The sequence below is a fragment of the Vidua chalybeata genome, chromosome 3 (assembly GCF_026979565.1).
Source record: "Vidua chalybeata isolate OUT-0048 chromosome 3, bVidCha1 merged haplotype, whole genome shotgun sequence".
In the NCBI taxonomy this organism is placed as follows: domain Eukaryota; kingdom Metazoa; phylum Chordata; class Aves; order Passeriformes; family Viduidae; genus Vidua; species Vidua chalybeata.
Window position 1 is genome coordinate 44,663,773 of NC_071532.1, and position 21,971 is coordinate 44,685,743.

Here is a 21,971-nt window from a genome sequence, read left to right on the forward strand (position 1 = left end):
TTAAAGCAAGAGCTTTATATTAGTGTTTTGAATTAATTTGTAATGTGTAGTACGTAAAGCACATTTAGTGACAGAGAAGATGCAGTTCATACATACATTTCAAGACAAGAAAATTTGTCAGATTTACAGTCCCTGTATTGCCTTTCAGAGATCTGAAATTTGTTGTATGTTACTTTCCTAGAATATGCAAAGATATATTTAGTACAACTTTTTATGGATTGAAGGTATACTGTAAGTTATAGTGTCAGAATCTTAGTGTATTTATGTACATACACTGGTCTGATACATGATATGGGGAAAACATCTTGAATGGAAGTACCTTGATTTATGTTTGGGTGGATTGGCTCCTACAGTATTACTTTGCAGTGGGCTATCCAGATAATTTTATTTTGCACCTTTTGGAAAAAGAAAAAGAAATTTTTTGGTGCTCAGTTTGATTTGGTTTTACAATCCAGATGATTTTATATTATACAATGTAGGTATGTTCTGCTTGATTTTGTTATATTTGTTTTTGGAGATAGTTCTATTATTTGAAGGACCTACCCAGACATCTCAGTAGTAAGGATTTTAACAGAGTTAACATGCTTAGGCTCACACAATTACTGCACAGGACAAGACCTCAAACCCTCAGTCCCTGTGGTTGCTAAAGTCTTTACATAAAGTATCTTTCAGAATAATTGCTTCTGGCTGAAAGAAGCCTCTCATAATCTTTCCAAAAATATGTTATTTGTAGCTCCATTCATTTCCTGTTCTTGCCACAAAAGGTAGCAGGTCTGAAGTCAGGGTGAAGTGTAAGGACTCAGATCAAAGCTGTCATATGTGTGAAGTGTTTTAAATAAACTGAGCTGCTTTATGATTTCTTACTTCTCTGAGGATATGGTTGTGCCAGTAAAATTCTCAGAAATAACAGAGGAAAAGCCAATTGCTTCAGCAAATTCAAGTAATTGCAGGTTTGCTCTCCCTTTATTTTTTCACAAATACGCTGTGAGTGTAATGGGAGATGATGCACTTTCATGGATGAATGTATACTTGAACTGTCCTAGAACACTGCATGAATTAAGCAATTCAAATCAGGGACTGTTGCACAAAATGTACATTGCCTAGAAAGTATATGAAGTCTTCATGGAGTTTATGGAGTATATGGAGTCTACCTTAAGTGTGTATGGACTGTAGAGTAAGGTATGTACTATAGATAAAGGAGTGCAGTAACAGCAGCTCAGAGAGAGTTGATATAAGTTCAGGCTTTGACAGAATTCCTGCTTTAATTTGAGCCTTGAGCAAGGATCAACTGTAAAATGCCATGACTTTATTAACTAATTTTTTTCCATTTTATTTTTTTTGCTGTAAAGCTGGAAAGATGGCCTTGGATTATGTGCACTTATTCACAGACACCGACCTGATCTTATTGACTACTCCAAGCTAAATAAGGTCATCAGTCTGGGTGGTACAGCATGCTGTCCTGCAGTGATTTGGCTGGCTTCTGGTTTGCTTAGCATGTTTTCTAAAAGACAGGCTGAGGAGTGCATACTAATTCTGACTTTCTAAGGTCTTTCCCAAAAAAACCTCAATGACACAAGGGAGAGGACCTCCTGACTGTCCTGTGTCCTTTCCTTCCCATTACAACGACTTCAGCATTTAATTGCAAATAATCTGGCCCTCAGATTCTGGCAGTTGATTAAGTATTTATACTGCCCAATATGGATGTTAAATCAAATACTTTGGAATTATCCATTTACTGCTGATAGTATTGTCCATCCTGTTTTTATCCGGTGTAAATGACTGTAGATTGCAGACCAGTAGATAATGACACTACAATTAATCCTAAAATTCCTCAGAACAAACACTACCTTTGCTAATTAGGAATACACAGTAAATTACTAGTCTTACATATTCAGAAAGTATTCACTGATTCTCAGATCTACTCTTCTACCTATACTTCCAGAGAAATGGAAGCAAAAACCATAAGCTAACCTCCTTAGTAGTACTTCATGGGGATTAAAAACTATTTTATTACAGTCTGCTCCTTATGGCAAAATGCATGTTTTCTAAAAGATACTTTAGTTTGAGAGGGAGAAATGAGGAATGAGCAGTAATGTCAGAATTTCTTGGTATCATTACTGAAGGAAAAAACCTAGAAAGAAGTAGAATGCTGTTGTTTCACATGAGGTCTCAATACACACATGGTCTCAATACACACATGCAGATTTCTCCTCTGGAATGAATGTAGACACCAGTGTCATGTAAACACCAGTGCAACAGAAACCTTAATCATGGTTTTAATCTGTTGTGTGCAACTTTGCATTGATGAGAGAGAGTGATAAAACATCCACTGTATTTTTCCATTCCATGCCCTTTCATTGCAAATTGGTTTACTAGTGGAATCAACTGTTACTAGAAAGTCCTTGGTGAAGAAAAGATAAATGAATGAACTGAGACTACTTTAAAACTTATTCTGCTTTATATGTTTATATCTTCAATTTATGACAGAGTCCCTGAAATCTGCAGTGATGAAAATTAAATGAACTTAGTACTGAACACCTAAGATTTAAATTTAGGCAGCTGTTAAGTTAACTTCAGATCTGAACCAATGGGCAAACTATTAGCCATCAATACCAGCTTGTTCTCCAATTCTATATGCAACCTTTCCTACAGATAAACAGAGTAATGGAATGACTGAGCTACCTGTCTCTGTGCACATGTGCTTATTATGCATGGCATGAACAGAAGTGAGTTTGGTTGAATAGCAGTATGTGATGCTGAAGAACATCACAGTTAACCATCCCATAGATGAGTGCTGAGAAAAGGGAACAGAACATAAGCAGGTCTGCTTCAATGCTACTATTTTCCTCTCAGAGGTTTCCAAAATAAGAACAGGTCAGGTTTCAAATTGAGGCTGAACTGTTGCATATAGAGCACATGCAGAAAAAAAATCCTGAAATAGATCTTGCTTTTCTGGCCTGGCTGTGTTTGATTGACTCTTAATTTTGGTTACATTAACAGCTGTCTTGGTGTCTTGTTTCTTACTGCCTGCATGCTGTCCTTTCCTTTTCTCACCAATATGTTTTGTGTGAACTTGTAGCTGGAAAGATGGCCTTGCTTTCAATGCCCTTATCCATAGACACAGGCCTGATCTCCTTGACTATGCCAATTTAGATGAGGTATTTCTTTAGCTGTAGCAGAGATTTTTAGTTACTGTGGCTTGTAGTTCTGTTTAAAAGGATGGGTGATGGAAATCTCCAATTATTCAGAAGCTGCTATGATTTTAAAGCAATCCTTTACCAGTGGAGCACTATTTACTCATGCACTTAGTACCAAGCACACAAATAGGAGGTGCTTATCCCTCATTCATAGGCAAAGTGCTTTAACCTAGTTAATAGGTCTCACTTAGATTCACTGTCTTTTGACTTTTCTTTTAGAAAATCCGTGCTCACTATCTGAACTGTGCTCACTACTTCCTTTCGTTTTCCTTCAAAAACCAAAATCTCAAAACCAGAGGAAGTGCTTGAATTTCCGTTTAGCCCTAGAATTCCGTTTATAGAGGCACTACGGGTTTTTATTTCCAAGCCCAAACTGGCAAGTTTTGCTCCTTCTGGAGAACAATTCTGCCTGTGCTTGCTTCTTCTCATGCAGGCACCTAACCAGCAGAGAACTCAGTGGAAGTCATATCCCTATGATGTAGTGTACATTAGATATAAAACAGGCAGGTCTAACTTTGTGTTGAACAGTCTCATTTAGCCTGCTGGTCCAATGGCATTTAGTGTCTGTATTGCTGCTGTACTTCATTCAGAATTAGCTCAGAACTGAGTGTGCACTGTTATCTGTGTTCACCTCCAGGATGCATTTCCAGCAGAGTTCTAGCAGTAGATAGCACCTTATTAAAGTTTTATTTTGAAAACATAGCAGCAGATGGACCAAAAGTTCATATACCTAGACTCTGTTTTTTGAAGAACAATAGTTGTGACTCCAGTTTACAGTTTGGAAAAACAGAAGCTAAGTTTTAGTGTGCCTACTCTAGTCTTGCTTCAAAGAAAAACTTCTATCTTTGACTCATTGTATTTTTTTCTTTAATGCAGGATGACCCCATAGGGAATATCAACCTTGCTATGGAAATTGCTGAAAAGCATTTGGATATTCCAAAGATGCTGGATGCAGAAGGTGAGAGTTACACCTTACTGAAGTTTGTGTTGCTAGTAAGTGGGACACAGTAAAATTTCTATTTTATTTTTTTTTCCTAGAGGATTTTCAGTATTCCTTCCATATGAATCATAATGTAGCAACCTGCTTAATTTTCAAAAAATATTTTCATCCCTTTCCTGCCTGCATTGGAAAATTCCACTTACTTTTTACTTTATTATTTATTGTTTGTTAATGCTTGCATTTATTATGGTGCTTTGGACCCTAACCTCAGCACATGGCCCTACTGTGTTGAGGTAAAATGCAGGATCAAAAGTTAATCCTTGCTTTTAATAATTCAAATTTAATAAAAGGAAATATAACTATTAGCAACTTAAAGCACATTCAGTTTTTTTAAACGTTTAAGCAAGGGGCCAAAAATAGAAATAGTAGAAGTACTTTCAAAGCTTTCAAAATACACATGCCTCACCTCCTCTGAAAGAGAGCTAGGTTGAGAGAAGCATTTTTTTGCTTCATTTTAGTTGTAAACTTTTTGAAGTGATACTTTTAAGAAATAATTAATGTGTCTCCAATTATCTTACAAATTTTCTGAATTTCTTCAAGACTATCAAACTTTCATACTCTGGGCAAAAAATGCTGCCAGAATACTGGAATTTGCCTACATTAGTTCAAAGCATTCTTCCCCAACAATGGAGACTCAGCTCTGGTGGCTTGTCAGTAGACCAGTGATAACATGGGAATCATCTAGAGCACTCAAACTGACTATACCTGCTCCTCTTGAAGTCTTAATTTGGAAAGTTAGACAGGATGATTTGGAAAATCTAGGCTGTAATCTCTTCATTGAAGAGTAGTTTCACTTTCATGCTTTAAAACAATTTTTTTTCATCTTTTGAACTGCAATTCCGCTTTCAACAACACCACTTAATTATTTTGCTCTGAAATAACTGTGCAAGGAATAAACACAGAAGTGCTGTCCCCTTGCCATTGAGCAGCTTTCTACATTTTTTTCCTCTTTTCTTTGTAGTCAATACAAAAAAAAAATTATTTTCCTCATCAAATTTTCTGCACATTCTATTCCTTATCTTACTATTCTCCTCTTGGCAGTAATGAAATTATATTCTTTCTAATACCCTTTAAGTATTCATGGTCACTTTTTACCATCTTTACTTCCACTGTGTTCTTCATGGAAACTTTGCCAAGTTTTGTTCACAGCTACATAAAGTAGATGCAAAATCAGTAAATATATTGGTCCTGAACTTAGAAATTTCACTGTTAATATTAGAAGATTTCACTCATTCCAGGGTCTTTCCAAGTCAGTATCTTCCCACTCCTTACATTGACAGGAATTCATGCAGCTTGAACCAGACTCATTCATTGCTCAGCCATAACTGCTGTAAAAACACCTTTTCCTGCCTTTCTTTGTTAAGTACTGAAAAGGTCCATTTTTACCCATGGATACATACCTTGATTGCACCCACTTTATATTTTCACTCTCCTGCCATGGTAGGGACAAAGCTATTAGCCAGCCAAGCCAAACCCTCCTGTGATTTATGCTATTAACTAAAAAGATGGGCTGGCACAGGGATTGCAGAGCTGCTACTATCCAACTTTTCTTAGCACAAAATGTATTTCTGGACTGCAGGACTTGTACAGGTTCCCAGTATATGCCAGTACCCTGTCAGCCACAGGGACCCTGTGCTGATACACACTAAGGGCAGTTCTAGTTTGTGACTGTCAGTGGCTGTGTTTAGCTCTGCAGTAATTGCAGTGATTCAGATGAAGTTGCTTTGGAGTGGCAGTGAAGCTGAACCCAGCAGATCTGCCAGCCATGCCATCTGCTTGGAAGTTTCCACAAACCAGAAGGTAGCAATACCCTTCTGTACAGTCTCATCCTTCAGATGTTTTGCCATTTCAGGGAGAGTTGTATCTTTTGTGCTTGCTGATTCCTAAAGCTTAGGTGACTTTGCACTCATATCAGTAAACAGATGCAACCTGAATAATTGTGTATTTATTTGGAATCCTTACAGCACTGAGGTGGCACCATTAGCATAATCAGATGAAAGTACCTTGTGGGAATTTCTGAGCAGTTAACCCTCTTTTCTCCACACAGATGTAGTAAACACTGCCAGACCTGATGAAAGAGCCATTATGACTTATGTTTCCTGTTACTACCATGCATTTGCTGGTGCTCAGAAGGTGAGATTGTAGATAGATCAGATCTCATCCTTCACCTTCTGTCTTGTTTTGTTCAGCAATTTTTCTTTTTCTGATCTTTTCCTCACTAGGACAGCATCTTAGAGCTGAGCTCATTTCCTGTCACCTCCTTTCTCTGTGAGCCGCTGTTTTGGTAGAGCCAATAGTGGTCTATCCATTTGTTCCATAGAAACAAACCTTCCTGTCTCATCTTTTTGCATATTTACTAATAATATCCAGTAGGTTTTTGACAGCTAGTTACTGAATGGGAGAGGATGATATTGCCTTAAAATGAATTTGTGTGCATTCATTTGAAGCACCATTAAAAATATAAGATGAAAATAAGCTCAGAGTGAAAAACAATAGTAGAATTCCATCTTTCTTCTCTCTGCTGGATATTATTTCTGCTACAGATGTCAAAATCATCATAACATGCTCAGAAAATAGACCCTTCTCTTATGCTTTCAGGATTGTTTTTAAAATGTTAAATGCTTAATGGTAAGTACAAACAGCAACACCAAATGATGCTACTAAGCAAAACAGAAACATGTATAGACATCTCAGACAAGCTCTGGAATCATGTTCTAAAGAAAAGAAGGAAAATTCTAAAAAGTAAGGTGGTTTGGAGTTGGGCATACTTCAGGTATTGGTAATGTAAAAATACTGATATGTAATGCTAAAGTGCAACTTCTGGAGAACATCTTCCCAGACTGAAATGTAGTCTGCCTTTCCTGGGTCTTAGTCAAAATCCTCACCATTTAAGTCACCAGACATATGTGTGCCAGTTCTTAAGCAGACAGTCCTGGTAAAATTAGGGTTACTCCCCCCTATGATAATACTGCTGGATCAAGCTTAATGAAAAAAAATCCTCCTCTTTGTATTAGCTTATACTGAATTTTTAGTGTACTTTTTATTCCATCAGGACCCCTCAATCTAACAGTAAATTTTTTACAGCTTTGTAGAATTTCTCGGATACAGAGCTAAGGACAAGAAAACAGTAAGAAGGACATGAAGTTATGCGTTTATTTATTCATCCTATTTTCTACTCCTCTATTCCTTTTTTCCTTGTTTTATTTTAATTTCTCCCCCCTGTTGTAGATATTGTGAACACTCCCAAACCTGATGAGAGAGCTATCATGACATATGTGTCCTGCTTCTACCATGCTTTTGCTGGAGCAGAGCAGGTATTAATCAACTGTCTCTTCAGGTTGCTGTGTTTTTGATTGGTCGTTTCACATTTCCACTAGTTTATTTAAAAAAACCAAACAACTCAACTAATTTAGTACTATGTGGTTTTAATTAACTTTTGCAAGTATTCCTTGAGCACTAATACTTGTTTTTAACCAACTCTCAAACCTGTTTTAGTTGAATGTTGTGTAACAAGTTAACTTCTTTAATTCAAATAGACATTCTGTTTCTAATTTTGGGTCTTTATTTGGTAATTTTAAGGACTGCTTCAGAAAAAAGTGATTTGAAGATATTGTTAAATGGAGGTGTTGCTTGTTGCTACAACATCTAATATGTATATAACAGAATGTTTCACTTTTGGAGACTGAGACTTAATCATGCTGAGTAGTAATTTAGGGCTAGATTTTCAAGGATGCCTAAAGAGACAGAAAGGCACTGAAGACATTCAACACAGTTTTTGTGCCTGGTTCCCACTGCAGCCAACAGAATTATTTGTGGATGAAAGTACTAGTATAAAAGGCATGAACATCGGCAGCAGACCTGTCATTAATGGTATATTCACTTACAAATGTGGCACTTCCCACTCTTTCATACATTTCTAGCCTACAAATGGACATAATCCAAGTTACGTTACAAAAAAAGCAACAAACCTTTAAAGTAGCGGATATTTTCCTTTCATCCTCAGGACTGAATTTCCCTTCCTGTCTGCTAGGTCCCCTATACCTCACCACAGCACAGCTATGCTGTTGCACTCTGTCATTCCTGGGTAGGAAAGTTTTGCTATTCATGCAAAAGGGGAATTCCAAATACTCTGCAACACAGGAGTTTACATGGATATTTATTTGATTATATATATTCCAGAGTCATATTTGTATGAAAGTACTGCTTTGTGGTATCAAACTAGTAAATTTAAAATATGGCAGAGCTACACAGAGCCTTTGTGTATAATTCTTAGGAGGCCTGAAAAGATTTGCTGTCAGTGGTTGAGTTGCACTTTTCTCAAGGGTTGTACAGATATAGCGTGGTCTGAGACTCCTGCATCACATGTGGTGTCTTTCCAGTGTGGCTAACAAGTCTAATACTTTTTGGATGTGACTTAAAAAAATAACCTAATAGGTTATTAGGTTATTTGGGAATGGCCTAAGTTGTCTTAAAAAATAAAAGATTCATTAGACAACTATATAATAAGGCTTCATTGTACAACAAGGGGACCTCTGTGCTGATCCGTGCCTCATTCAGGCCATTGGAATCTATGGCTGCAGAAGGAGGGAAAATGAGTATCTAAGCAACCTAGGAGTATAAATCACCAACTATAAAAAAATGTGGTTTTTTTATTTGCAGCAGCCACATTCTCACTCTTTCTCCAAGCCTATACCTTTCTCAGAATATGTTTGTGAATATGTCCTGTTTATTTGCTGTGTGTTACAGGCTGAGACTGCAGCTAACCGGATCTGTAAGGTGCTTGCTGTGAATCAGGAAAATGAGAGGTTGATGGAAGAGTATGAGAGACTAGCAAGTGAGGTAAAGATGCTCTATCTGTAATGTGGTGACAACAACATTCATGAAATATTGAAAGCTGAAAGATTCGTGCACTCTCTTCAAGACAGAAAAGTGGAGACACTGTAAGGGTAAATCTCTCAGTGGCAGGTCACAAAGCCAAGTTGCCCAAGATAGAGTTTCAGGTGACTCCTTCGCCACAGACTTCCTGTGTGACCTTCAGCAAGTCAGTCAGTCTTGTTAATGTGTCCAAAAGGGTGTCTTGAGGATTGTCATCCATCTGCCCCAAGACCAGGCTTCCTGTCTCTCTAATCTTCAAAGACAGCCATCCTTGACCACATGTGGAACATACTAGATCAAGAAAGCCCCTCAGCTTTGCGTACGGCAGAGCACACCTGGAGAGGGTCTCTCAGGTTGTTCACAATTCATCTGTGAGCAAGGACAGCAGACGAATGTACAGATGAATGTGCTCCTCCTGTCCTTTCTTGTTTAATGGCAAATCTGCTGAGCAGAACTACAGATGTACAGTGCACAAATGAGACCTCTCTTATCTTTTGTTGCTTAACCTGCAAAAACATACTGAGATCACAGCACCACTTTCTGTATCTAAATTTGCACTAATGGCTTCTGAGTGAAGATTTTTATATGACCTGAAGCTGGTTTCTGTCGCAATTCCATGAGTACCTGAAACACCAAGACCAATACTTTTGAAAGTGGCAGTTGATATTGGGTAACTCAGATTTTGAGTAATTAGAGATACCTTACATGTGTGTTAATCTTTCTGAAAATCAGGTTACTTCTAGAAATACCTGGAATATATGGGAAAATTTGCTATTTGTATAAAGCAATGCAATATAAAAGTATTGTTTAGCTTTGAATACGTTGTGCTTACTCACCATTAAGGCATCAGTACCAACTGAAGTCAATAATATTAAAATGGAACAAACTTAATTACGATTTGTATGTTCAGCATAATCTTTTTTTGGTTGTTTTTCCATTGCCTTTATTTGACTTGTTTTCGTTCGTTTGAAAGCTTTTAGAATGGATTCGCCGGACAATTCCTTGGCTGGAAAACAGGACCCCAGAAAAAACAATGCAGGCTATGCAGAAGAAATTAGAGGACTTCCGGGACTACCGCCGCAAGCACAAACCTCCCAAAGTCCAGGAGAAATGTCAGCTGGAGATCAATTTCAACACCCTGCAGACAAAACTGAGAATCAGCAATCGGCCAGCTTTCATGCCATCAGAGGGGAAAATGGTTTCAGTAAGTAAAGGAGGCATTAATAGTCTGTTTGTTTTATCAATGATCTCTCAAAAATGCCAATGTGAAGGATTGAAAAGCCATTCTAAGTCATTCTCAGAAACATCAGTTTGTTGTACTTTTTCAATACCAAACTCCTTTTACTCATTCCCTTTTGTTCCAGAATCTTGCTTTCTAATAAGCATGTTCCTGTCTCTTTGAAGGCTTTCCCAAAAGCAAATAATCCGAAGATGCAAGATGATATAGAGCTTCCTTTGGGAGTGTTATCAATACTTGTATATCATTGAGCCAATGATAGCTTATTTAAGTAAAACTCAGTGGTTTTACTGACATTTTAGTCATCAGACAAACAGACATTGCTCAATACAAATTTCTACTTTTTTTTTTTATTTTGCTTTTTCTTTTACGTCTATGAAGATAAGAATAGTCTCTGTTCTTCAGAGACTATTGTTTTGTTTTTCATAAACAAAAAAATTGCTCTGTCTGGAAAGGGTTATTGTCCACCCTCCATATGCAGAAAATAAAGGCCCTGTTACTTCAGCTTCCCACTCACGTCTTTGAGCTTGCAAGGAAACTCACAGAACTTTGGGTACTATAGAAAGTGAAATGAATTTGTGTTCCAGGTAAAACATGCACCAAATCCGCATGATACTAATTACTTTGCTGTTGTCAACTTGTGAAAGCAAAGCACTTTCATTTTGATAACAGATAAATATAATATAAACAACACACGCATTGTAAAATGGGAGGTAAAAGCAATATATTGTGATGACTTTGGACGTGTAGCCATGCTTGGAAATCATTTCTATAGGGGCTTCTTCAAACCCACCTGAACACAACGCACTATGAGGAGCAGGTGTCTGCACTAGAATACAACTGCCTGACAACATTTTCTATGATTCTGTGATTTTACAAAATTTGAACATAAGAACTTCTCTTTTTGAAGCCAAATTGTGAATGAATCAAAAATCTGTAAACTTGATAAAAAGAGATTATAGTTTCATCCATCTCTCCCATGTATTCTCTTCGCAGGATATTGCTGGCGCTTGGCAGAGACTTGAACAAGCTGAGAAAGGCTATGAAGAGTGGCTGCTGAATGAAATACGACGACTGGAAAGACTTGAACACTTGGCTGAGAAATTTAGGCAGAAGGCTTCCACTCATGAACAGTGGGCATATGGTGAGGAAAGATGGTTTTTAACATTTTTTGTATTTGAATGTTTCAAGTTGAACTGTCAGTGCTGAGTATTTGCCAGCTATGAACTCACTCATAAGTAGTTTGGACAATTTCAGACAATCTAAAATAATAACAGATAAAATGTCAGGTTTTGTTGACTGTAGTCACGGTCCTAACTTGTTGGCATGTTGCTAATGAGATGTAACTGTAAAAATCATACTTGAGGTAGTGAGTCAAACTTAATGGGAATATTCTGCATTTGAATAGAGGCCATTACTGCTAATGTATTCCTATGTAGTTGTACACCAGTAATCCCACCAGAAATGCAGTCACACCACTGTTTGAATGTGAAATTATTAACAGAAGTATTCTGAATTTATTATTATTTGGTCATCATGATGTTCTGAATAGTTCAGATAAACTACATGATACTGGACTCATGTCTGCTTTGCTCCAAACCCTGAATTACATGCATTTTATAGTTCTGGCTTTTAATGGTAACCTAACCTAACCTACCTGTAGTTGTGACACCTGTAGGCCTTACAGTGGTGTTCAGTTTTGTTGGGGACTATTAAACATAGGTCTGCTCTGTCATCCTAATGACTCTTCCTGTTTCTGCCATGCTTCTGGCTTTTCCCAGCTAGATTCTTTTGACATTGTGAAAGTCCTCTAACAGAGTTGCTGGAAGCATGCAGGGCTGTAAATGGCTGCCAAGCAGACACTAGAAGGGAAACTACAATGTTTATGAGCCCTGAGAGCTGAATTTCTGAGCATAAAACTCATCACTACTCATGGTGACAAGTCATAGCTGTTATGTAGGGAAAACTTCACATAAGGTGGTACACAGCAAGTGGAACAATAGTTGCTTCTGGCTCTAGGATTCACAGAGCTGCAAATGCCATGTGGTGAGTGCAGCTGCAGGGCCTGTCTGTTTGGATTCAGTTGTCCAACACAGGAGCTACTCAGCAGGAGTATTTCAGTTTCTACTTAATCTTTGTTTCTCTAGCCTTTTGAAGATAAGTTGGCATTTTCCACTTGAAATTCAGTGTTCAAGACAAAAGGCAGTCACACATCTCAGGTTCATTTTTTTTTAAGTGCTGAAATGACTAATGAATTGAAGGCAGAACATTAAAAAGAATAACAGATCATTAGTAAGAGTGAAGCTGAGCATAGCAGTGTGGTTTCTGTTTTTTTAAGTCTATTCTACAAAAAATTATCACAGTGGCTTAGAGATACAGTTTTTGCTAATATACCATTTTTATGCCAGTTTCTCCAGCAATGTAATACTCACTATTTTAGACCTATATAAGCAGCCTATGCAAAAACCAGGACATTACTGTGACAGCTTTAAAATTATATGTTTCTAATTAACTTGTGTGGACAATTTGCTGCTGATTTCAGTGGGGGTGGGATTTAATTTCATAGATATGATTTTCACCATGCCTCAACTAAAAAGTTGATTAAATTCACAATTTTCCTAACAAATAAATTGAGTAATAAATGAGTAAATAAACTAAAACTAAGGAGTAAATAAACTAAAAAATTAGTAATATTTTCATTTCTCTTTCAGGCAAAGAGCAGACCTTGCTTCAGAAGGATTATGAGTCTGCCTCTCTGACAGAAGTCCGTGCCATGTTAAGGAAACATGAAGCTTTTGAGAGCGATTTGGCTGCTCACCAGGACAGGGTGGAACAGATCGCTGCCATTGCCCAGGAGCTGAAGTATGTTCCATTTAAAGGCTTGCAGCTGCTGACATTTAACTTTGCGATAAACTCTTTCCAATGAATTTGATAGTGTCATAGGTACCAAGGTAGGAATTCCAGGCATAGCTTCATAAGTACATTATCTGAGCTGGTCACTGAGACCTTTCCCTCATCTCCCCCTTACCCCTAACCAAATATAGATATTCAACTGACCAAAACTATTTGAAAAGAAACATTTTCAACTTGACTTCACAGTAATATTTTGGCATTAGCTCTACCCATGAGTCCATTGTGGGTTGATGGGAATCCTGGAGGTGTTTATTTCTCAGTTCATATCGTCTGCTGAGAGGTACAGGCTATGAATTGTTGAACAGAAAATAATTTCACTTACACAAATTACAGATCAAGTATCTTCACAAGTATATTGGTCCTTTCAAAAGGCTTCTCATGCCTTTATTATATCTATAATAGTGGGTAATGCACTGACTTCCTGCAGATGTAATTGTCTCTGTTTATTTTTACAATCTCTTGATGTTATATTTGGAAGTCCCATTGTCTCCATTTTACAGAAGGGACACTGGAAACTAAATAAATTGCTCTCAGATTCCCGCCCTTGGCTTCAGCTCTCCAAGTTTCAATTTCTCACCTTGAACAGACAGAACAGTTACTGCTCAGAAATGAAATCTTAGAAACATGCCCTTTTTTCACTTTGTGAAGGACCATGGCTCACAAACAGCTCCATATTCATTAATGATTAAAAATCAGATACTTGTCTAAAAATGTAGTTCATATCTGATAGCAGCAGCACTTAATTGTGTAATTCAAATGGATTTAAAAGAAAAATCCTGTCTTCAGGATTATTTAAAGGAACAAAAATAAAGCACAGTGGACAGATTATGTACTGTGCTTTGGTTAATGAGAAAGAAATCAGAAAAAAACACAGAGAATGGAGATTTCCCTGAATATGTGAGATTATGAAACACTTTCTGGCATGCCTTGATCTCTCTTGTGGAGTTATTTCATAGGATGGCTTGGGTTGGAAGGGACCTTAATGATCATTTAGCTCCAGGGATATCTTCCACTAATCATGATGCTCCAAAGCCCCATCCAACCTTGCCTTGAATACCTCTGGGGATGGGGCATCCACAGCTTCTCCAGGCAACCTGTTCCAGTGCCTCACCACCCTCACAGTAAAGAATTTCTGCCTAATATCTAGTCCAAACCTGCCCTCTTGTTGTTTAACGCCATTCCCCCTTGTCCTTGTTAAAAGTACCTCTCCTGTAAGTCCCCTTTAGGTACTGGAAGGCTGCATTAAGGTCTCCCCCAAATATCCTCATCTACATGCTGGACAGCCCCAACTCACTCAGCCTGTCTTAGGACAGATGCTTCACCCCTCTGATCATCTCTGTGTCCCTTCTCTGGACCCATTCCAACAGGTCCATGTCTTCTCTGGGGGCCCCAGAGCTGGATGCAGGGTTCCAGCTGGGATCTCACCAGAGCAGAGGAGCAGAATCCCCTCCCTGGCCCTGCTGCCCATGCTGCTTTGGATGCAACCCAGGACACGTTTGGCTTTCTGGGCTGTGAATATGGCTGGGTCATATTTAGCTTCTTGTCAATCAACATCCCCAAGTCCTTCCTCCCAGGGCTGCTCTCAATCCATTCTCTATCCAGCCTATGTTTGTGCTTGGGATTGCCCCAAGATTTGTTTCTCTTTATACTAAAGAAAGTTTCTGTAACACCTAATCATTGCTAATTCAGCTTCAGCTTTATGAATTAGGAGAAACTTTGGGAATGTAGCATACATAGCACAGCATCTGCTTTACCAGTGTTTTGAACCCTCTGTCCTTTACCTCTGGTGACACCAATGAACACTGTATCCTGTCTATTTTGGGATTGTCTCTTCTCAGTTGTTTCAGTAATTTGCTGTGTGAAGTAAAACAAGTTATTTGTGGCCCAGGCTGCAAAGGTGCTGAAAGCTGATTTCACTTAGAGATGCTCTAATTTGACTTCTCTGCTTCTCCATACAATGGTGCTATCAGTGCCTGATTTTTCACTGTGACTCTGTAACTCAATTAGGCTTAATCCCCTTGGGGAACACTGAATGAAAGGTCATAAAGGTCAGGTTTTATCACTGGCTTCAAGCTAATGGACAGTTTCTATTAAAATACTGATTTTAATTATTTATACATAATTCCTTGCACAATAAAATTATGGAGGAAAATGCGAATTTATTTTTTGATCCGTATTTTTAAAGAAGGATTAATGTCTGAATGCTAAGAAATGTGCATTGGCATCTGATACAAAGCCTGTTGAAGTAAGTGTGGGTATTTCTTGATTTTTATTTATTTCATTGGTGGGTTGGTTGTTTTTTTTCTCATCACTGGAGCAGGCCCCTACAGAAGCCATTATCGTTTGTGTCTAAATTCCAAGTCAGTACACCTCCATGTTTTGTTTTAGTCAATCTGTTGGATGTCTAATTTTGCAGTTTCAAAGGAGAACTATTGCTGTATGACCTTGAACTCTACTAGTTATAGTTTCCTGTCCTGGTGTTTTCTGCTACAGCTCAGTCCACTGTGTGCTTAAGGTTAAAGTTGCTACAAGCTTGTTTATTGATGCTATTTAGATAGAGAATTTATGTGTGTATGCAAACAGGTGATTCCAGCCAGGATGCTGCTATAAAATTGTTGTGTTCCCAGCCTGTGTAGACTTAGATATTCCTTGGCAAAGAGGCATGACAGGGCTTGGAGAGGACTTTATATAAAGCTGAAGGGGGACAGGCATTTCTAAAATGAGATTTGCCATTTATGACATAGCAAGTGCTCATTTGAGTGAGCTGCACTATAAAAACCCATATTAATTTATGACCTGATGTGCTCATATCAATGTTTTCAATCATCAAGACAAAATTTTTGGAATGTAGTTTCTTGTATATCCATCACTTGTAGTATAGTGACTGATTATCAGCCAAGCAGACCATTATCTGTAAGACTGATCTTAGAGTAATTTTGATTCTGGAGACCTGGGCTCAAATTGTGCTTATGTGCATGATTAACATGAGCCTTGTTCTGAAGCTCTGCTAAAACATGTTGCTCAGCAGGTTATTTTTAACACTATCACTGTTCCCAAAGTGAATTTACACTTAAGTGCTCCTCTGGATCAGGTCAAAATTTCACTGAATTTTAAATTTTTGACAGATAAGATTGAGTTACTTGTAAGATCAGTAGTGGTAACTTAATGATTTTTAAATTCCCAAGGCTGTAGGTTTCAAATGGCCAAACAAATAGAAAGATTGCTTTCTTTGAAGGATTGTAACACATGAGATGCAGTACTTCACGCACTGCAAAGTAAAAATTTTTACAAAATGTAAATCTAGTCTCTTCAATGTCAAGAAAGATACAAAAATTAATAGGACAGGGAATGTAAGCCTGTGTTTTGTTTCCAACTAATAAATCTTTGATGAGTTATTATTTCCTCTGCTCTTGCTTTGAGCAGAAAAATGTTCTTTGATACCTATAATACACTTATTTGAAGTAAACAACAGCAGGCCCAGAAAGGTAGTGGAGCTACACTGCTTAATGCCACCTGGTAAACTAACTTAGGATTTAGTCAGTTAGCACCATGGGTGCCCTTTTTAAAAGTTGTTTTGATATTATTCTCCTACCTATTTGTCCACAGCACACATCTCTGGAAGGAACAGGATAGTAGAGAATGGGGGGAACGGGGAATCTCTGAATCTCCCTGGCAGAACTTGTGGAGGAAAGTGGCGTATCGCCTTCCAGGACTTTGACCACAGCTGGTACAATCAGTCCCTCACTTTCATGGAAGGACACCTGCCCTTACCCTTAACTGACAAAAGGAGATAAGTGATCCATTGAAGCAAAAATAAAGTTTGCTCACTCAGGAACATAACCTAATAAATTAAATGAAGCTATAACGAAAAAAAAAAAAAACCTTTCAGCCAAAAGTTCATGACAGCAAAATCAATCTCAGCCTGTTTCATCCAAGACTCTACACTCCTGACTTAAAATTCCTTAGCAGATAGGTGATTTTTGTTGTACCCCCTGAAGGCTAATGAAAAGGCTTCCAAAGAAGGAAGTGAGTTTTCCAGTTAAGGACCCTTTGTACAGTGTGACTTGCTGGCAGTTTTCTCCTTACATATGAGAGTTTACTTTCACAATTTTGGGTTGTTTTTATTATTTTTAAAATTGTTCAGAGGGTTGGTTTAGGGAATACCTAGGCAAACTTGACATCTTGCAAGTCCACAGGCTCTGATGGGCTGCATCCATGAGTGCTAAAAGAACTGTTGGATACCATAGTGAGGCTGCTCATGATGATCTTTGAAAGGCCATGGCAGTCAGGAGAGGTGCCTGAGGACTGGAAGAAAGCATATGTCACCCCAGTCTTCAGCAAGTGCAAGAAAGAGGACTCAGGGAGCTACCAGCCAGTAGCTCCAGCCTCATCTCAATCCCTGGCAAAGTGATGGAGCATCTGATTCTGGATGCCATCTCTAGCCACAGGGAAGACAGGAAGGTGATCAGGAGTAGTCAGGTAAATCATGCTTGACCAACCTGGCTGCCTTCTACAATGAGTCAACTACCTGGATGGATGAGGGAAGACCAGTGGATTTTGCCTCTCTTGAGGGAAGACCAGTGGATTTTGCCTTTTTTGACTTTAGTGAGGCTTTCAACACTGTCTCTCACAACATTCTCATGGGCAAAGTCAGGAAGTGTGGGCTGTATGAGGAGACAGTGAGGTGCATTCAGAACTGTCTGAATGGCAGATCCCAGTGGCACATGGTCAAGTTGGAGGTCTGTCACTTGTGGTGTCCCCCAAGGTCCAGCACTGGGCCCAGTGATGTTCACCTTGTTCATCAATGACTCAGGTGAAGGGGCAAATGCCTCCTCAGCAGGTTCCCTAACAACACAAAGCTGGGAGGAGGGGCCAGTACCCCCAGAGGGCTGTGCAACCCTTCAGAAGGACCTTGGCAGGTTGGAGAGATGGACAGAGAAGAACTGGCTGAAATTTATCAAAAGCATGTGCAGGGTCCTGCACCTGGGGGAATAACCCCTGCACCAGCACAGAGTGGGGGGGCTGAGATGCTGGAAAGCAGCTCTGTGGAGAAGGACCGTGGGGTCCTGGTGGACAACAAGATGTCCAAGAGCTTGTCTTCGTGGCCAAGAAGGCCAATGGTGTCCTGGGATGGATTAGGAAGGGCATTGCCAGCAGGTCGAGGGAGGTGATCCTGCCCCTCTACTCAACCCTGGTGAGGCCACATCTGGAATGCTGAGTCCAGTTCTAGGATTCTCAGTACAAGAGAAAGATGGAGCTCCTGGAGCAGGCCAGTGGAGGGATACAGAGATGATGAGGGGATTAGAACATCTCTCTTATGAGGGAAGGCTGAGGGAGCTGGGCCTGTTCAGCCTCGAGCAGAGACGACTGAGAAGGGACCTCATCAATGTCTATCAGTATCTAAAGGGAGGGTGCCAAGAGGATGGAGCCAGACTCTTCTCAGTGGGGCTGAGCAATAGGACAAGAGGCAACAGGCAGAAAACTGATGCACAGGAAATTCTATCTGAATATGAGGAAGAACTTCTTCACTGTGAGAGTGACCGAGCATTGGAAGAGATTGCCCAGAGAAGTCGTGGAGTCTCCCTCGCTGGAGATATTTAAGAACTGCCTGGCCTCAATCCTGTGCCATGTACTCTAGGATGACCCTGCGTGAACAGGGAGGTTGGACCAGATGACCCACTCTAGTCCCTTCCAACCTGACCCACTCTGTGATTTTGTAATTCCGTGATTCTGTTATGGTATTTTTTTACCTGTTTTACCATTCCTCACTTTCAACAGTCAATTGATTGCAGCACATCTGAAGCTTCTTTTAAACAGAATTCTTCTTACACTTCTCAGATTTATCCCAAACCAGATTGCTCTGACTGGGCTTAGAAGAGGAAATATGAACACTGCCCCTGGCCTACAGAGCTGCTGGCTTCTGCCCTCTGGCTTCACAGAGGAAAGCTGCCTCTGTTCTCATTTTGTCCTCTGTGATTCTCTGTATTACTGGCAGTGTGATCTGTTCATTCCTCTTGCCAATTGCCTAGAGAAGAATGCTGAAAGAAAAGCGGAACAAATTCTATCTGCATTTGCTGTCTTGTTCAAGGCTCAAAGTAAACCTTAGATCCATTATTGCCATGTGTCACGTATTTACAGTCTCAGCAGCATTTAGTACTGGGCAGAGTGTTCTCAAGGCGAAGCCAAGAGCTAAATTCAATGGATGGTGATGCACCAATAAAAGGGAGTTTCGAAAGTGTCAAACACATGTATTATATCATTTCCCACTGAGACCAAAAGTTCAGTTTGAAGCAGAGTCAGTCCAGAGTCTCAGGACATAACCTCAAAAATTTATTCCAGTCTCAGGCAGAATAGTAAGTTACTTTCTTCAGGATGATACTAACCTATTAAGCAGGTGAAAAAGCAATGGTAACTGCTATCCTTTGTGAATGCACTCATTCATCCTGGTGGCATATGTGGATCTGGAGATCCCTGTATTCCAAACCAGCCAGTTCTGGGATGTAGATCTGTGAGGAGATCATGGAGAAGAAGATGAAAATTGTTTTCTGCTCCCCAGATCTTGGAAGTCCCTATTAGTATTGCCAGGCATGTGAGAGATTATGCTTTGAATGCAACCTGATTTGTGTTTCTCAGTTAAATAATTTCAAAGCATATAAGGAAAGGATCATTGGATTATTTAAAACAAAGTAGACATTTCAGGCCAATTAATTTAAAAAGGTACCAATCTCTGCAAACTTGTTAAAGACCAAGACTGAAGCATTCTGGCTATCAGGGGATCAAATTGCTTGTGTCACAGGAATAGCTATGACAAAGATGCTTGGACAGTGACCTTAATTGTGATTAATACCTGGATGCCACTTGATTTTTCTCAGAACAGAGGGGATTGATCTTGTTCCTGTGCTGTGCTTCTTGAAATGCTGAATGCCTAAACACAATGTCTGTACTGCAACACTTGGTTACCTTAGGAGAAATATTGCAAAGGAGGGGAAGAATTGTTGAGGGCCAGTGGAATTGTGGACGCTGCTCCTGTCTTTCAAAAAGTCACACAGAGTTTTGCTTTTGCTCTTTCTTAGTGAACTGGACTACCATGATGCTGCAAGTGTCAATGATAGATGTCAAAAGATATGTGACCAATGGGACAGTCTGGGAACACTCACTCAGAAAAGGAGAGAGGCACTGGAGGTAAACCATATAATAAGGATCAGCAGCTCAGCTGAGGAAGGGAGAGGGAAATGAACCATTTATTTCAGATCTGGAAATGGTGCCTTTGAGCATCCACTTTGGAGTCCAAATAGCAAAAAACCCTTTCCACAGATCTTAATTTAATTTTCGTGTGGTTACTCTTGCAAATGGACTGAATTATTCAGAGTAGACTTGAAGTACAGCCACAAGCCATTAGAGCTTGTCCAGTGCCACGGACAGCTCTAATGCAGCAACAAATGACATATGGTTTGTAGCATCCCTCTGTGGGAATCTGATGTCCAGAAAGGCTAAAAAGAGCTATTGGTTGGTTACCTTTTCATACCAGTCTGAGTTTGCAGTCCTGCATACCTTTCTGTCCAGCAGTAGGTAAATTTTTGGTAGTGAGTATTTCAAAGCACTGAGATACTTTGCAAAACCTTATTATTTTGGAAAAGAGGAAGTTGCACACATAAATGCCAAGGTGGGAAACGTGTAATTCTTCCTTTTTGTACTTAAAAGAAGTCACTAAATCAAAATTAGCAGATTTTAATTCATTTGCAGATAGATCCCAATTAAAAAAAATACTTAATATAGACATATATTAAAACATACTTATTAATATTATACTTCACAGGCATACACCTACCCCTTTTAATGTGTTGGATATGAGAGTACTTCTACTGCAATTAGTCCTATTGCCTTGAGTGGGAGTCCTTAAAGCAGGTGGTGAAATCAGTCAATGCAATCAAATGCATTTCAAAAGTTGAGGCATGACTTTGTTTTTGGGTAGGTATGTGTGTGGAGCTAGATCTTGCCCTAATAACAAAAGAATGCACTTTTCCCAACCTGTACAGAGGACGGAGAAACTGCTTGAAACAATTGATCAGCTTCACCTGGAGTTTGCCAAAAGAGCTGCTCCTTTCAACAACTGGATGGAAGGTGCTATGGAAGACCTACAGGACATGTTTATTGTTCATAGCATAGAGGAAATTCAGGTAATTGTATTATTTTCTGTGTCTACACCCAGTAGCCAGGATGTTTGAGAGGTTGAGAGAGGAGCTGTGCTTATTTACAGCAGATCTTCCAGAAGCTGGAAGAAATTTTACAGTTTTTATGCTTTCCCTCTCTGTTTCTGATTTTAGAGTTTAATCTCTGCACACGATCAATTTAAAGCTACTTTGCCAGAGGCAGATGGTGAGCGACAGGCCATACTGTCAATCCAGAATGAAGTTGAAAAAGTCATCCAGAGTTACAGCATGAGAATAAGTGCAACCAATCCTTACAGCACTGTTACCGTCGAAGAGATTCGTAGTAAGTGGGAAAAGGTAATGTATGCTAAATTGCTAAACACAGAAGGGACATTGTAACACATTATTCCAGTTGAGAATTACTGAGAATATGCAGAGAACTTTACAATAAATCTCTAAATTATTCTAGATCATCAGATGCCGGAATGAATTTCTGCAGTACCTTACGCTCTCCCTTATGTTTTCCTGGCTCGCTTCACAATATCCCTTGCTCCTGTCACGCAGTATTACCTATGTCCTCTTCAGCTTTTTGCCAGGAC

At 39.2% G+C, this 21,971-nt stretch overlaps 1 protein-coding gene across 5 annotated transcripts in view; it reads left to right on the forward strand.

The window, feature by feature from the left end:
- ACTN2 (actinin alpha 2) overlaps positions 1-21,971 on the forward strand; it is a 67,378-nt gene that overhangs the window by 31,861 nt on the left and 13,546 nt on the right. For 3 of the 5 annotated variants that reach the window (XM_053937186.1, XM_053937182.1, XM_053937185.1), the window contains exons 6-15: positions 1,350-1,428; positions 4,074-4,155; positions 6,245-6,330; positions 8,944-9,036; positions 10,046-10,276; positions 11,306-11,453; positions 13,021-13,171; positions 20,296-20,404; positions 21,259-21,399; positions 21,547-21,729. In XM_053937186.1, coding sequence (XP_053793161.1) covers positions 1,350-1,428; positions 4,074-4,155; positions 6,245-6,330; positions 8,944-9,036; positions 10,046-10,276; positions 11,306-11,453; positions 13,021-13,171; positions 20,296-20,404; positions 21,259-21,399; positions 21,547-21,729 — 1,303 coding nt within the window. Of the gene's footprint in view, positions 1-1,349; positions 1,429-4,073; positions 4,156-6,244; positions 6,331-7,425; positions 7,512-8,943; positions 9,037-10,045; positions 10,277-11,305; positions 11,454-13,020; positions 13,172-20,295; positions 20,405-21,258; positions 21,400-21,546; positions 21,730-21,971 lie in introns of all 5 variants that reach the window. The other 2 variants (XM_053937183.1, XM_053937184.1) reach the window with 1 other exon arrangement.